Source organism: Patagioenas fasciata, chromosome 1 (genome assembly GCF_037038585.1).
Source record: "Patagioenas fasciata isolate bPatFas1 chromosome 1, bPatFas1.hap1, whole genome shotgun sequence".
In the NCBI taxonomy this organism is placed as follows: domain Eukaryota; kingdom Metazoa; phylum Chordata; class Aves; order Columbiformes; family Columbidae; genus Patagioenas; species Patagioenas fasciata.
This window is the reverse complement of record NC_092520.1, coordinates 62,554,759-62,568,279: the sequence shown is the minus strand read 5'-3', so window position 1 is coordinate 62,568,279 and position 13,521 is coordinate 62,554,759. Positions and strand designations below refer to the sequence as shown.

Here is a 13,521-nt window from a genome sequence, read left to right as displayed (position 1 = left end):
GCCAAGTGCTCTCAAAGCACCTTGTCTAACGTCTTCAGCAAACAAGATCTCAAACAACATGGAAGGAAGCTCAGTCTGTATCTCTGTCTCCCCGCAGGCGACCCTGGTCTCCCAGGACTGCAAGGCTTGCAGGGCCCCCCAGGTGCGCCAGGGCTGGGCCCCCAGGGATCACCAGGACCCACCGGGCAGCCGGGACCCCAAGGACCACCAGGTGAGAGGAACAGACACCCGTGACAGCGCTTAGGAGCAGGATTTTGGCATAAACGGATATTGACATTGTTAAAAGCATTACTTGTGAGATGTTTCGCAGTGTGAGGTCAGTGAGGGTGCATGGAGTGGGGGGGGGCATATTTGGCGGGTTCCTCCGTCTGCTCCAAAACACAGGTGAGGCCTCCTGAGAAGAACCTGCCATTTTGTTTGGTCTCCTCAGGTCATCGGTGGGTAACATATACAAGATCAAAGACTCACTTAGAAAATTAGGACTATTTCTACTCTCTGGCTTTGAGTCTTCGTTCTTCCTGCCATGTAATTTCTGAACCGCGGGTGGATGTTATCCGGTATTCTTGTTAATGGTGTTCCCCAGGTTACATTAAGGACTAATTTTGTATCTCTTGTTTTCCCTAGGATTTCCTGGAATAAAAGGAGAAAGGGGCTTCCCTGGTATCCCAGGTCTAGATATGCCAGGACCAAAAGGGGATAAAGGTAGCCAGGGCCAGCCCGGAGTACCAGGGTCTGTGGGGTTACCTGGCCTACCGGGTCCACAGGGGGACGTTGGACTGAAAGGATCGGCAGGTAAACAGCTTTTCCCTCAGAAACCAGTACCTTTGACAACTGTTTTATTGAGTTGTGGTGGCGTGATCTTGCGCTGGGTCAGGAACTGATCCATCAAAGAGCCCAGGCTTGCGACAACACACGGGCTGATGTCAGTAAAGCCGCTCTGTGCACGTGTAAGTGAACTGCTGCTCAAGTCCTTTGGTGGATCAAATCCAGCAGCTTGCAGGAACCAGCCTTCAGCCTATAATAACGGAAGGGGGTTATTCTGTGAAGTTTCAGTGACAGAATGTGGTTTTAGTAATGCCTTTATTAATCACAGCATTATTTACTATAATAGGAAGTTTAAAGAATCTGTCAAAAACCCATTATAAACTGTGTTTTATTCTGGTTTTTGTAACACTGTTTTTGCTGTTGTTTTCTCTGTCAGGCTATTTTAGATTAATCATCTTCTTTGTCCCATTTTTCCTTAAGTAGTGCAATTCCTAATATGATAGGGAGTAAATAATTCAATTTGTTGTTCTGCTTGCTTTATTTCTGTTATTTACTCTTTCACTTTGGTTTCAGGAGCCAAAGGAGAAATGGGAGTTATGGGAACTCCTGGGTTGCCAGGAACTCCTGGGCCAGTTGGAGATCGAGGGTTGCCTGGTGAAAAAGGTAAGAAAGATTTTTCTCAAAATGAAAATTGTAAAATCTACCTTTTTTTTCCTGACAGAAGACAAGTCTGGAAATGACCAAATATAAGGAGTATGCTTGGCCTAAGGAGTGTTTTATATCAAATAACTTCCCCGTAAGTTAGAAATGGTGAAATTTGGAAAGCCATATCCTAGAAACAGTCATGTATTTGGGCACTGATCCAGGATTTTTGATCTGTTCTTCAGCAATGTAAGGGTTTTCTAGGTGTGAAATGCTATAGGTATTACTCCAAGAAAAATGCTGTGTTTGAAATTATAAAAAGCCAGCAGAAAGTTTTTAATTAAATCCTTCAAATAATGCCCTGTATTACTGCCAAACTCTTATCCCAGTTGTTTTGAGAGACTAAAATTAATGGCTGTGAAGTTGGAAAAATATGTCAGCTTTTTTGACAGAAGTATTGTGAAGTCATGATAAAAAAAACTTCATATGAGATAAATGAGATATTCCAGAGCATGGTATTCAGTGCTCAAAATTTGGATAAATAGCTAATTTCATTTGTTGTTGTCTACTAAATATTTTTGTGAAGTTTTATGTGGCAGTGTAGTATCCTGTGCTATTCCTTTATAGGTAGCCAAGGTTTCAAAGGTGTAGTTGGACCACAAGGTGATCCTGGTGTCAAAGGAGATAAAGGTGAAGCCGGTCTCCCAGGAAAACCTGGAACGATGGACAACATGGACATGGTTAGTCTCAAAGGCCAAAAGGGAGATCAAGGAGAAAAAGGTAACTTTAGTCTCTAACTGTGAACAAGTGTAATTAACACTCCTATACTGTTCAGCAGCAATGCCTTGGGTCCAGCTGTATCTTAGTTTTAGATAACAGTTTCTAAAATAAGATGAAATAATTTCACACAGCAAATGCAGATGTTTTTCCAATAGCTTTCAACTGCAGAGAAACAAAGATTAACCACAGGGAGAAAGGGTTTTGTTTGGATGGAAGAAGTTCAGTTTGTCCTTACAAAAATCCATTTTTCCTCTTTTATCAGAAGACTGTCTCAAAATACACAAAAAAAAAAAAAAAAATCAAAAGTAGAAACTAGAGCTTGCCAGAAGAGAAAAACTGTCTTTCATGTAAAACATAAAGTGGAAACACTGTTGAGGCCATGAAGGCCAACTGATATTGTAAGAGAAAAAAGGCCTTTTTTGGCACACGTTTCTTTGTGACCTGAAGAATTTTCAGGAATGACACACGTGTATGCCACTGATAACCAAAAGATCAATTTATGTCAGTTTAGAAACATCTGCAAATATGCAGGAGAAAGGCAATCGACTTTCTATTTAGAAGCTTAATGGTGGTAGAGATATTAGATTTTTTAGACAATGCATTATTGGATTTTTATTTTTAGTGCTACATGAAAATTGATTTACGATCATTCTCTCTCCTGTTTTTATTTTTAAAAAATAGTGTATGTTTTATGTATTTTAATTCCTTGTCCTTTTTTAAATTATAATTTACTTTTTATTTTAAATTCCTGTGAGAGTTTTTAAATAAATTATAACTGTTTTACTTAAAATAGAAGTGTAGGGCTTAGAAAGGAGCTACTGAGATCATGTGGTCTTCCATTTCACTCAACCATATCCTTCAGCCTTTCATTGTAAATCATCTTTTCTGAAATAATTATAATTCTTGTTACCCTTTCTGACTTCTCCCCTATGTGGTTGCATCCTTGTTAGAGTGCACTTTGCTGAAACAAGTGAAGTGTTTCAACTCAGGCCCTGCAAGAATGAAATTTCCCTTTCCTGAAACAGCAGCCGACTCTATGATTGCCTATAATCCTTAGTCCTTTATTTCTGGACTGCTTTTGAATTTCAGGATGTTGACGTTCAACCTTTACTTTTCAAAGTCCTTCTGCAGTCTAATCCTGTCCTCTTTTTACATCCTTCCAGTTTAGTGTTATCTGTAGATTTCATCAGCATGTTCTCTGTTGGGCTCAGGACAGAGCACTTGAGACTCCTTTCCAGTTTGGCAGTGAATCACCAATAACTATACTAAGTTATATTTGAACTGTGGGAAGAGGGGAGTTCCCAATCTTATCTCCACATCCTGACTACTTGTCAGAATGACACCTGGGCTCATGTGTCTTGGTTGGGTCTCAGAGAAAGCTGGGCCTGTGGATAGGCCGTGCCTCCCGGCTTAGACATCCAGGGACTTCGAGGCAGGGCACGATAAAAGGTGGAGCGCATCTTGTGTTTGATGAGGCTCACAGCCTATAAAGATTTCATCTAGATTAATTTTTCTCATTTGTTTCTGATCTTAATAGATATGATGATATGAAAAGCCTCAAAACAAATCCACATAGGTTGTTTTTCACTATTTTCCTATCTACTATTGGTCTGTAGGTTGACTGATGGATAATTTCCTTTCCAGAAATCCAAGTAGCCATCCTGCTTACATGCATATAAAGAAGCCTTTGCTGAGAAATTAAAATGGTTAATTTCTTTGATTTCTGACTCTATCAACTCTCTAGCACTTAAAATGCACTCTTGCAAACTTGTGTACTCTACCCTTTCCTGACTCCTCACAGTCTACCCATTGGCCTGCCTCACACAGCCTGGAAGGGCAGGTTCCAAACAGACTACAGCCTGCCAATCGGTGCTCTTATTTTGTCCATCTCATCCTCTTCAACACAAAGATAGTACCAGCAGAGAATGAAGAAAATTGGTTTTGGACACCTTGGGATGTTTTTAATAAAATCCGCTTACTTAAAAATATTCAGAAAGCTGTCTTCAGTAACCTATTGTCCTGCATGTATATGCAAAACTAACACAAAGGGTTATGTCCAAAAAGCTTAGACCTTAAGGCTGGAGAAGAAGCACACCACAGAAGAAGATGTGGAGCCTTATGGACTGATGAGGGTGCTTTAACATCAGATAGGACTGGGGAAATAGCAAATTTCTGGTTGTGAACAAATCAGTCATTTCTGTTAACACCTGATGTTGTTTGGCACTTCTGAAGTAACTCATAAATCTAACGCAAACACATGTTCACTTGCAATTTCTTTTAAAGATATAACTTGCCTTGTAATTTGCACAGACATCTGTAAAATTATAATAGTTTGCAGCCTTTCCTCAGCACTGGTTTAGTAACTGGACAGTTGTGTTTTACTCAAGCGTCACTCTACTGTACAACATATGAAGCTTGAATTCAGCCATTTCCATGTTCAGCAGAGAAGCAACAGTGATCAAAAATGAACTAGAAAGATTATTACGTGGCATTATAGTAAAATTTTGATAAAACTGGTCTTGCTGTGTTTGTTTTCTTTGTATCCAGGGGACCACGGAGCAACAGGAGAAAAAGGGTTACAAGGGGAATATGGAGACCCAGGAATTCCAGGGAAGGATGGTGAACCTGGTACTCCAGGACATCCAGGTATGTCTGAAGGTAACAACAGAGACTGTTCACATGCCGGTTTAAAACACATTAACTAAAGGACTCTTAATTTCTCTGCTGTCTGTAGGACCAAAAGGTGATCAGGGCCCCCCAGGGTACCCAGGGGATCCAGGACTTCCAGGACAAAAAGGATCAGTTGGTGAAATGGGTTTGCCAGGTACTGATTGCTGGGAATGTCTTATTATTGTTTTCTTCAAGTTATTATAGAACATTATGAGAGAGCTGTATGAAATATTTGTTCATGTAGATCTACTAAACGGTTGTACTATTTGCAATGTCTGAACTTCAGGCTTTTGGGACATTGCTTTCTGAATCCTATTGTGATATACAAATAATGGGATGATTTCCTAAGTTTCTACATGCAGTTTCTCTAGCTGGATGTGTAGGATTAGTGTATTTGTTGCACGCAGGGCAGTTGTTCAAGCGATACTTGTTAGTCTGTCTGTGTCTCTGCTAGTATGTGAACTGCATTAAGCTTCTTGTGCGTTTTCCCCCTTCTAAAATATTTGGTGAGTTGTTGTGTACTGCATGTTAATTACAAACCGTAGTGGAGGGGATTGTTGTTGCCAAGGGGATTGGTAAAGAACAGAATGGAACCTGTATCTCAACACGGAAACTTTGTCGCCACTCAGATGGCCTTGTGTCTGGAGTATTACAGAAATCAAAGGTGAAAGACTGAAATGGTAAACGGGGACAGGAGAGTTTGTTACAGCAGAGTCTCTTTGTCACTGTGGTCCTGTTAGAAATTATTCAAATCCACGTAAAATTTTATTCAAGTCATATTTTTAACAAGAGCTCTGTTTAGTCTGAATCTAAGATTATGACCTTCTTCCGGAGGAGAGCCTATCTTCACATAAAAAGTCCCATTTAGAGAGGGAATTTCAAAAGTTAATTTACCAACTGGTTTAGTGAGTTACATTGCTTTTCTAGCCCTGAATAGCTAAGGCAACACTGATAAGTCATTGTCGGCACTGCTAGGGTGCCACTAGTTCTGATACACCCATTTATTCCCCTTTTCTTACTAGGAACACCTGGAGAAAAGGGTCTCCCAGGAGTACCAGGTTCACCAGGCACACCAGGGTTCCCTGGGCAAAAAGGTGAAAAAGGAGACAAAGGAGCACCAGGTTTTCCTGGAATTGGCTTTCCAGGGTCTCCTGGTGAGAAGGTATTTACACCCCTAAAGATTTAATTTTCTGTCTCTATCAAGTACCTCATTTAAAAAGATGCTGTTGGCCTTTAAGCTATTTTGTTGTATTTTCTGTTATGCTCATTTAAATACCTGATGAGAAGCTTGAAAGGTGCACATATGCACAGGTTTAGATGCATTCTGTTTGATGGGACCATTGTCTCCAGGGTTCTTATTTATTCTTTCTCTTCAGAATAGGCTAATTTACAGTGCAAGGAATGTGGGGGGAGGAGAAGAATAAAAATACCAAGTAAATAAAGTGAAAAGGGTTTCTTACAAACAGAGCAAAATATCACACTGAAATAGTGTTTCTGTACTTTTACAACGATACCGGGAAGCTGAAAAAAACCTACGAAACGCTCAGATATTACTGAAAAGAGAACTGTATTAATGCTGTCTGTGAAGTTATCTCAAATAGTATTCTAATAAGATTCTCATTTGTTTCACATTCCTTTTCCTAGCAATACAATGACTGATCATGAATTTATAAGTAAAAATTTTAAAAATAAAACTTGCTAATCTGGTAGCAAACTTGCTTAAGACTTAAAAAAGATTTTTTTGAAGATGATTAAGTGTAATAAGTAAGTTAAGAGGCTAATTTTGAAAAGACTTTGTAAAACCCATCATAAAATTGCATAGAAAACTACTAATTTTCATATATTGGTATTAAGCAATTGCTACAAAAGTCAATAATTCTGATAGTGAAATGTAATGCGAAATTTAATCCTAAATTACTTGGTTTATAAATGGAAAAAGAATGAAATGCTTTATAAGCCTGATGTATAAGAGGGGTGTCATCTACTATTGCAAAGAGAAAAAGTTGTTTCAGAATTAATGTGTGGATTTTACATGTGCTGCTTCTTCTAGGGAGAACCAGGAAGAACAGGTAGTCCAGGCTTGGCTGGAGATAAGGGTGAAAAGGGTAGTATAGGAATTCCTGGAATGCCGGGTGCCCCAGGCCCCAAAGGATCCCCTGGCATGGCAGGATTTCCAGGTAAGTGTTTATACCTTAATAAATCAGAAATTGCTGTGAAAAATTAATGAGAAACTTGTACCAGATGTCTGTCATGTACACTCATGTCTTCTTCCTTTCTTTAGGGAGCCCCGGCCGCCATGGAGAAAAGGGTGAAAAAGGACTTCCTGGCTTAAGTGGCATTCCAGGCTTAAAAGGAGAACCAGGTAGAAAAGAAACACAAAGAACCAAATCCTATGGTGCTTAAAGTATTGTTCACCTCCAGGCAGCGGCTAAACCAAATACTGTGGTGTTCTGCATTTGTTTTTGTCTCATATATTTCATTTCATAAGCCAAAAAATACCGACCTGTTACCCAGGTAAATCTAAGTCAGAGTAGAGTGGGGCTAGTACTTCTTTCACACTGTTTGTGGGAGAGATCTTACCACCTTCCACAAGACTGGCTGTTGCTGTGGCCATTAGTTCTGTTGTTTCTGAGTTCATTTAAAAAACATCAAGTTGTTCCCTGGGCCCAAACCTGAATCACCACATTGGCATAATTACACAGATGTTGGATAGGAAATAGAATAGGGAGGAGGGCAAGTCCATTGCTGTTACAACAACTTCTTTGAACTTGGAGCCTTGTGTTCTTAGTTTACTTACTGGCTGCAGGATGTATCATCTCTTTGAACAATGGTCTGTGCTATTCACAAGTCTTTACTGGAGTTCCTGCACTCTAAACTCGCTGAGATTCATGATAATTAACTATGTCAAAATCTGTAATACTTGAGCCCTGTCTCACCCTGATTTAATTCAGAAGTAACCTCAGAGAAAAGTCACACTGAAGTCATCATGCAAGTATCTTCTTGGTCTCTGTGGGAGCAAAATAATAAATTACCATTTTCTTTGGAGGAAAATAATGTATTAAAAAATGTCTGATGACTCATCGCTGAAATGAAAATGGCAATGATTTTTCAGGTGAACCTGGCATTCCTGGTCCTGCTGGTTCCATTGGACAGAAAGGTGAACCAGGTTATGATGGGATTCCAGGTGCAGCTGGTGCAAAGGGTGAACAAGGTACTGTGACTGTCATGTTAAGTTTATGGGGTACCAAAATGCACAGAGGCAGGGAATACAAGAGTAGCTGGTAGAGGGGTGTGCTGGGTTTGAGGTACTTGGGATGGAACTTTAGAAATTAAATTTAGTGTGGTGTTGTGCAGGCTACTGAATATCATCAATGTAAAGCTGATCATTTAGATGAGCAACTGTGTTGAATCAGTGTACTCTTGAAAGAATTTCTTTCACAAAAGCTGGCAATACTTTAAAGAATTGACATGTTTTGGAATTAATTTCAATCTGCAGCTTAGCTGTGAAATAATGGAGTGGGCTTGCCTTAGGGTAGTGTTTTCAGTCATACAGGACGCATTGTGCTAGATACAATACTAATACACAACAAAGACAGTCTGTGCCCTGAAGAAATTGTGCATAAATCATTTGTTTAGATTTTATATTTGCTTAATAAAGTTTTGTTCATTACAGCTTAAATTTAATTGTTGTCCCGTCTTCTGATTTTTTACTACCTCTGCATTACAGGTCTTCCTGGTAGAGGGCTTCCAGGATTTCCCGGTGCAAAGGGAGATAAAGGTAAAACACTTCTTTAAACAAGCGACAAACCTCCCTCCCAACATAATATAAACATAATCCTGTAATTCAGACATACTTTCTGCTTCCTTCTTTTACATGCTTGGCCTTTTCAGAGCAGGCAGAAACTCTGAGAGGCTCAAATACTAATTTCTGTTACAGTGGCAACATCTTGGACATGAGTTAGATATGCCCTAAAATAGGTAATTATTCATAGCGTGGAATTTACTGCAAGCTGTGCTGTGATGAGGTAATATAAATAACTCCCGTATTTGTGTGCTGTGCTTTTGACTCCAAATATTTCTGTTTTCCTACTAATATTTCAAGAATCAAAGTCTAGTGAGGCTCTGTGCACCAGACACCTAAAGATAGTAGTTTTGTGGCCAGGATACTGCAGTAATTTTTTTACATGAGTCTTTTGTGCAGCCCAGATGCAATTTTATTCATTGCTAAAATAGTTATTCTCTATAGCTCAGTAGAGCATGTCTAAGCTATGCACAGGAGCATGGTGCAGACATGCAGAAGATAGCAGAGACCTGATGAGATCTTACTGAAAATTGTTATTACCGGGACTCAGGACTTATTAGCTTGGGTACAGGCACCCAGCTGTCACAATTTCAAGACCACTTGTGGTCTTTGCAAAGTGTATCACTACACTGTGCTGTGAGAATGGCTTGATTGGCTTGAGTCAGGGTGTCTGTATTGCACCATGCTCCTTTTTATATGTCCCAGACACTAGACTGCAATAGATACAGTAGTGAAGAAATATCAAACTGCTGCTGCTGAAGGAAATTGTGTACAATTAAAAGATTTTCAATTTTAAGAACCTAGAAAACAAAAAAGATTCAGCTAGTCCATCTATGAAATTAGCATGACATGACAGATTTTGAAGAACTTATATAGCCTGAAATATTAATGCTCTTCCTCACTCATTCATTCTAGAAAAGCCCTAATATTAAAGAACTTATTTTAATAAGCAAATTTTCTAATCATAACTCAGTAAGGCATGTAGAATGCTAGATTGTGAGAGCACTTTTCTCCCCTCACCGATCTCATTTTGTCAGCACAGCTTATTTTAAAATAACTGGTTTTAGAGTAAATAGATATCCAATTGACATCATTTGTGTTCCAAATATATTGTAGTTCTAAAAAAACGACTCCAAGATTTAAAGACCCTGTTCAGTGTTAGGCAACCAGCTAGTGATAGTGTCCTTTATAAATTTTATTTCTCTTATTATTGTACTTATACCAGCTAACCTATATTCTTTTGACTCAATCATGATTTAAAATTTGACTGAATTGCAAATGTTAACTATTTGTACAAGCCTGAAAGTAAATACTAAGTGTCTAAATCTAGATTTCAGTAAAAGGCATATTTCTTTTTTCTCCAGGAGTAAGTCCTTTTGTGCTTAGTCAAGCAAAGCATCCATTACTCAGCTAAGACAGTAATAATTGTAATGGAGTAAGGGTTTGGGGGCTTTGCATTCCTTGTGGAAGGACCAATAGAGATATGCTGAATGTTCATCTATTTTTAGAGTGAATTAAAATAGGCCAGTGATCAGTTTAGCTAAGAAAAGATATGTCAGTCAAACTACTCTTTTCCTCATAGTTGGCGTGATAATGTGGAAATAATACCGTTTTCCTCAAGTTTTGTGTTCTTGTACGAAAGTATAAAGGCAAGGTTGATATTTTCTTAAGGAATAAAGCCTACTATGAGTGGATGTAAGACAGAAATTTCCAGTGACTGCAATCATTTCTCTAATTATGTTTTTTGGGGGTTGTTTCAAATCTTAGGTGTGAAAGGTGAGGTGGGTTTTCCAGGATCCCCAGGAAGCCCGGGGATCCCAGGCCTGAAAGGAGAACCAGGCTATGCTGGTCCGCCGGGCCCCAAGGGCAGCCAAGGGCTTCCTGGGCTACCGGGAAGTGCAATGGAGGGCCCTAAAGGAGACAGAGGACCCCAGGGCCAACCTGGCCTTCCAGGTAATTCTCTTTAGTGTTAATGTACTGATGTTAATTACGATTCACCTAATTAATTAATAATATAATCAGTTTTCCATATCCTCATTTATCCTCTCCTCACAGATCAGAGAAGAGCTCCCCTCTATGGGCAGTTTGGCATTATGTCCCATCATAGCCTGATTTTTATGTCCTCAGGCAGTTGGTTTTGTCCAGAAGTCTTTTTCTGATGTTGAGAAGTTTGCCTCCCATTTCCATGTTTCCCTTTGGACTTTATTTACTATTTTGAGGCAGCCACGGCTCTGTATTCTTATGTCCTGTAGTGTTAATGTGTTTGAAAATGGCCTAATGTGGCCTTAGCTTGGCAGTGGCCCTGCGGTAGAGGTGAAGGAGGAGAAAAGAGCAGAGCTGCAGTGTCTCTTGTGTGTTCACACCTGAGAACACACTGTCTGTTGGTTCTGCACATACAGAAAACTCTCTGCTGTTTTCCATCAGCCACAGACTGATAAATGATACAGGTCCAGTCAGACGGAGAGTCATATGGGCCTCCCTGCCACAGGTTCTCCGACTTATTTTCTTGAAATGTTATGATAATTACTTTGGTTCTGCCCATCTGTAGATTAAACCCGCTCATTCTCCATCAGGTACTACTGTGAACAAATTTTTCCACTGAATACTCTCTTCTTCTGGTTTGTAGGTTTACCAGGTCCGACAGGGCCACCAGGACCCCCAGGTGTGAAAGGGGCCAAAGGAGAGCAGGGGAGCAATGGCTGGCCTGGGACTCCTGGGAGTCCAGGAGTCAAAGGTGATCCGGGTTTCCAGGGATTGCCAGTAAGTTACTTTCAGTGCTGTCCAAATTTGCTGAAAGCTGCCTCTTGTAATTAATGGGTATATTAATCATAGGTGTTTCTCATCCAAAATAATGATGCTTTATGCTCAAAGTGCCTTTGGACTCACTGCTGACATAGTAAAGTCAGTTTGAAAACATTTCCATTCTCTTCTATTAAAGGCTGCCTAGCAATAAGCCCAAGTGATCTAATGAACTTATTAGAAATTTATAGATAGTGAGTAGTAACATACAACATCCAGAATATAATTTACAGTGTATTAACAGTACAGGATGGTTGCAGCACATCCATAAATCCTGCAAATGCATTAGTAGTTAATTTTAAAGGTTGCATATTTCATGATGAATTGCCTTCTGAAAATACCTGAACTGTTTGGTTTTGTTATGAAACCTTTCAAATAAAGTGCACTTTCAGTACTGACAGTGATGAAATATAGCTACTGATTTAGAAATACAAACAGGCAATGCTATTAATACATTGTTGTCATATATTATTCATTTTCCCTGATCTAAAACAGTCCCTTTTCTGTATATTAGGGAAAATAAAGTAGAATAGGACAGTCACCCAGAACAGTTGGTCTTCTATACTCTTTCTCTTGGTGTGTCCACTGCCTTTTTCCAAACTGAAAAAATATGCTCTGTATTTTAACTTCTCATTTCCTCTTTCCTACTAAGAAAATAATAATAGTAATAATAAAATTTATGGAAAAAGGAAAAAGAAAGCAGATAGGTATGACTGAACACTTCCTAGTGTACAAAAGGAAGGAATACCCAGGAATAAGGTCCTGATGTGAAAGGTGGGATACTGATAGTGGACTTAAAAGGTCCACATTATTCTTGATAACACAGAGATCTACTGCATCCTCTTCTGCATCCAGGAGTCATTTCACAGAGACATTAAGGATTTGCTTCAGTGTTCTGAGACTAGATCTTGGCTATGCCGTTTTATCTTTGAGACCACACCATATGATAGCATACGAGCTTTGAAGATAGTAAATTTAAAAATGACATTGCAGTATATTTTACCTATTCTAAGAATTTACATTACTTCTGCAGAGAGCTAAATTTCTGTACCCTGGGAAATTCTAAAGCATTTCACATGTTGATATTCCCATCCAAAACTGTTTGTTTATCGAGAACGGGCAGTGCCAAAGGATTTTGATTTCATGCCTTCAGTCAGAAGAGAATGTTTTACTGTCCTTGAGCCCACAATGCACAGTATTGGGTTGTTAACTGAGTGTGAAATGCTCCATGGAAAGCTATTTCAATATTAAACTTCCTCTGGCGATATATGCTAAGATGGGTTTCTAATGTCTTCATCCTCCCCAGTGTGCCAGGCTCCTGCCATGATTACAGCTCAATTGCTCATACACATCTCCAGGTACATGGTAACCCATATCAAAAAGAAGATTTTGTTACAATATGGGTGACACAGCCTGTCCAAAAATCCTATCCAGAAAAGGTGAATGCAGAGATCAGACCATGAAATACAAACAAATCCCTAGGGTTTTTCTATGCATTTTAGCATTGAGGAGAAAAGAAACATTTTCATCATTTTCACTAACTGAAATAGTTCTGTTTGAAGCAGATCCAAACCAAAATGTTGTTTGCCAAGCTATATCTGATGAGGAAAAAAAAAATTTTAACAAACTGCATACTGTTGTGGAAAAAGTATTTTGATGGAAAGCTTGCAATAAACTCCTTTTATAAATAATTCCATTTTATCATTATAACATAAAAACCAGGTATTAAAAAAGTCTTTTAATGAGATTGTCTGACTCATGACTGTCTTCTGAATGAATGTTAGCCCTCCTGGTTTGTGCTATAGAAGTTTATGTACTTAGAGAGGGCTATTTCTTTAAACAATCCTGCATACTGTGACTATTTGACTGAAGGAAACCAGAATAGCTTCCACCACTCCAAGGGTAGCATTTCTTTTGTGTAACTTTGAAAGTGTCACTGTTGACATCCATTTTTGAGCTAGTCATCTCTTCTCCCTTTGCAGTCAGTGGAAAGAATTAGATGTTGGTAGGGAGCCATGCTTCTCACCTCGATATAAGGATATAAAATCAAATGATAAATCACT

At 39.1% G+C, this 13,521-nt stretch overlaps 1 protein-coding gene across 2 annotated transcripts in view; it reads left to right on the top strand.

Annotated features, from left to right (window-relative positions):
• Window positions 1-13,521, top strand: part of COL4A1 (collagen type IV alpha 1 chain) — a 131,198-nt gene that overhangs the window by 100,270 nt on the left and 17,407 nt on the right. The window contains exons 31-44 of one of the 2 annotated variants that reach the window (XM_071807305.1): window positions 98-211; window positions 625-792; window positions 1,339-1,428; window positions 2,035-2,187; window positions 4,735-4,833; window positions 4,922-5,011; window positions 5,880-6,019; window positions 6,908-7,034; window positions 7,139-7,219; window positions 7,970-8,068; window positions 8,585-8,635; window positions 10,427-10,444; window positions 10,535-10,612; window positions 11,286-11,419. In XM_071807305.1, coding sequence (XP_071663406.1) covers window positions 98-211; window positions 625-792; window positions 1,339-1,428; window positions 2,035-2,187; window positions 4,735-4,833; window positions 4,922-5,011; window positions 5,880-6,019; window positions 6,908-7,034; window positions 7,139-7,219; window positions 7,970-8,068; window positions 8,585-8,635; window positions 10,427-10,444; window positions 10,535-10,612; window positions 11,286-11,419 — 1,442 coding nt within the window. Of the gene's footprint in view, window positions 1-97; window positions 212-624; window positions 793-1,338; window positions 1,429-2,034; window positions 2,188-4,734; window positions 4,834-4,921; window positions 5,012-5,879; window positions 6,020-6,907; window positions 7,035-7,138; window positions 7,220-7,969; window positions 8,069-8,584; window positions 8,636-10,426; window positions 10,613-11,285; window positions 11,420-13,521 lie in introns of both variants that reach the window. The other variant, XM_065829657.2, reaches the window with a different exon arrangement.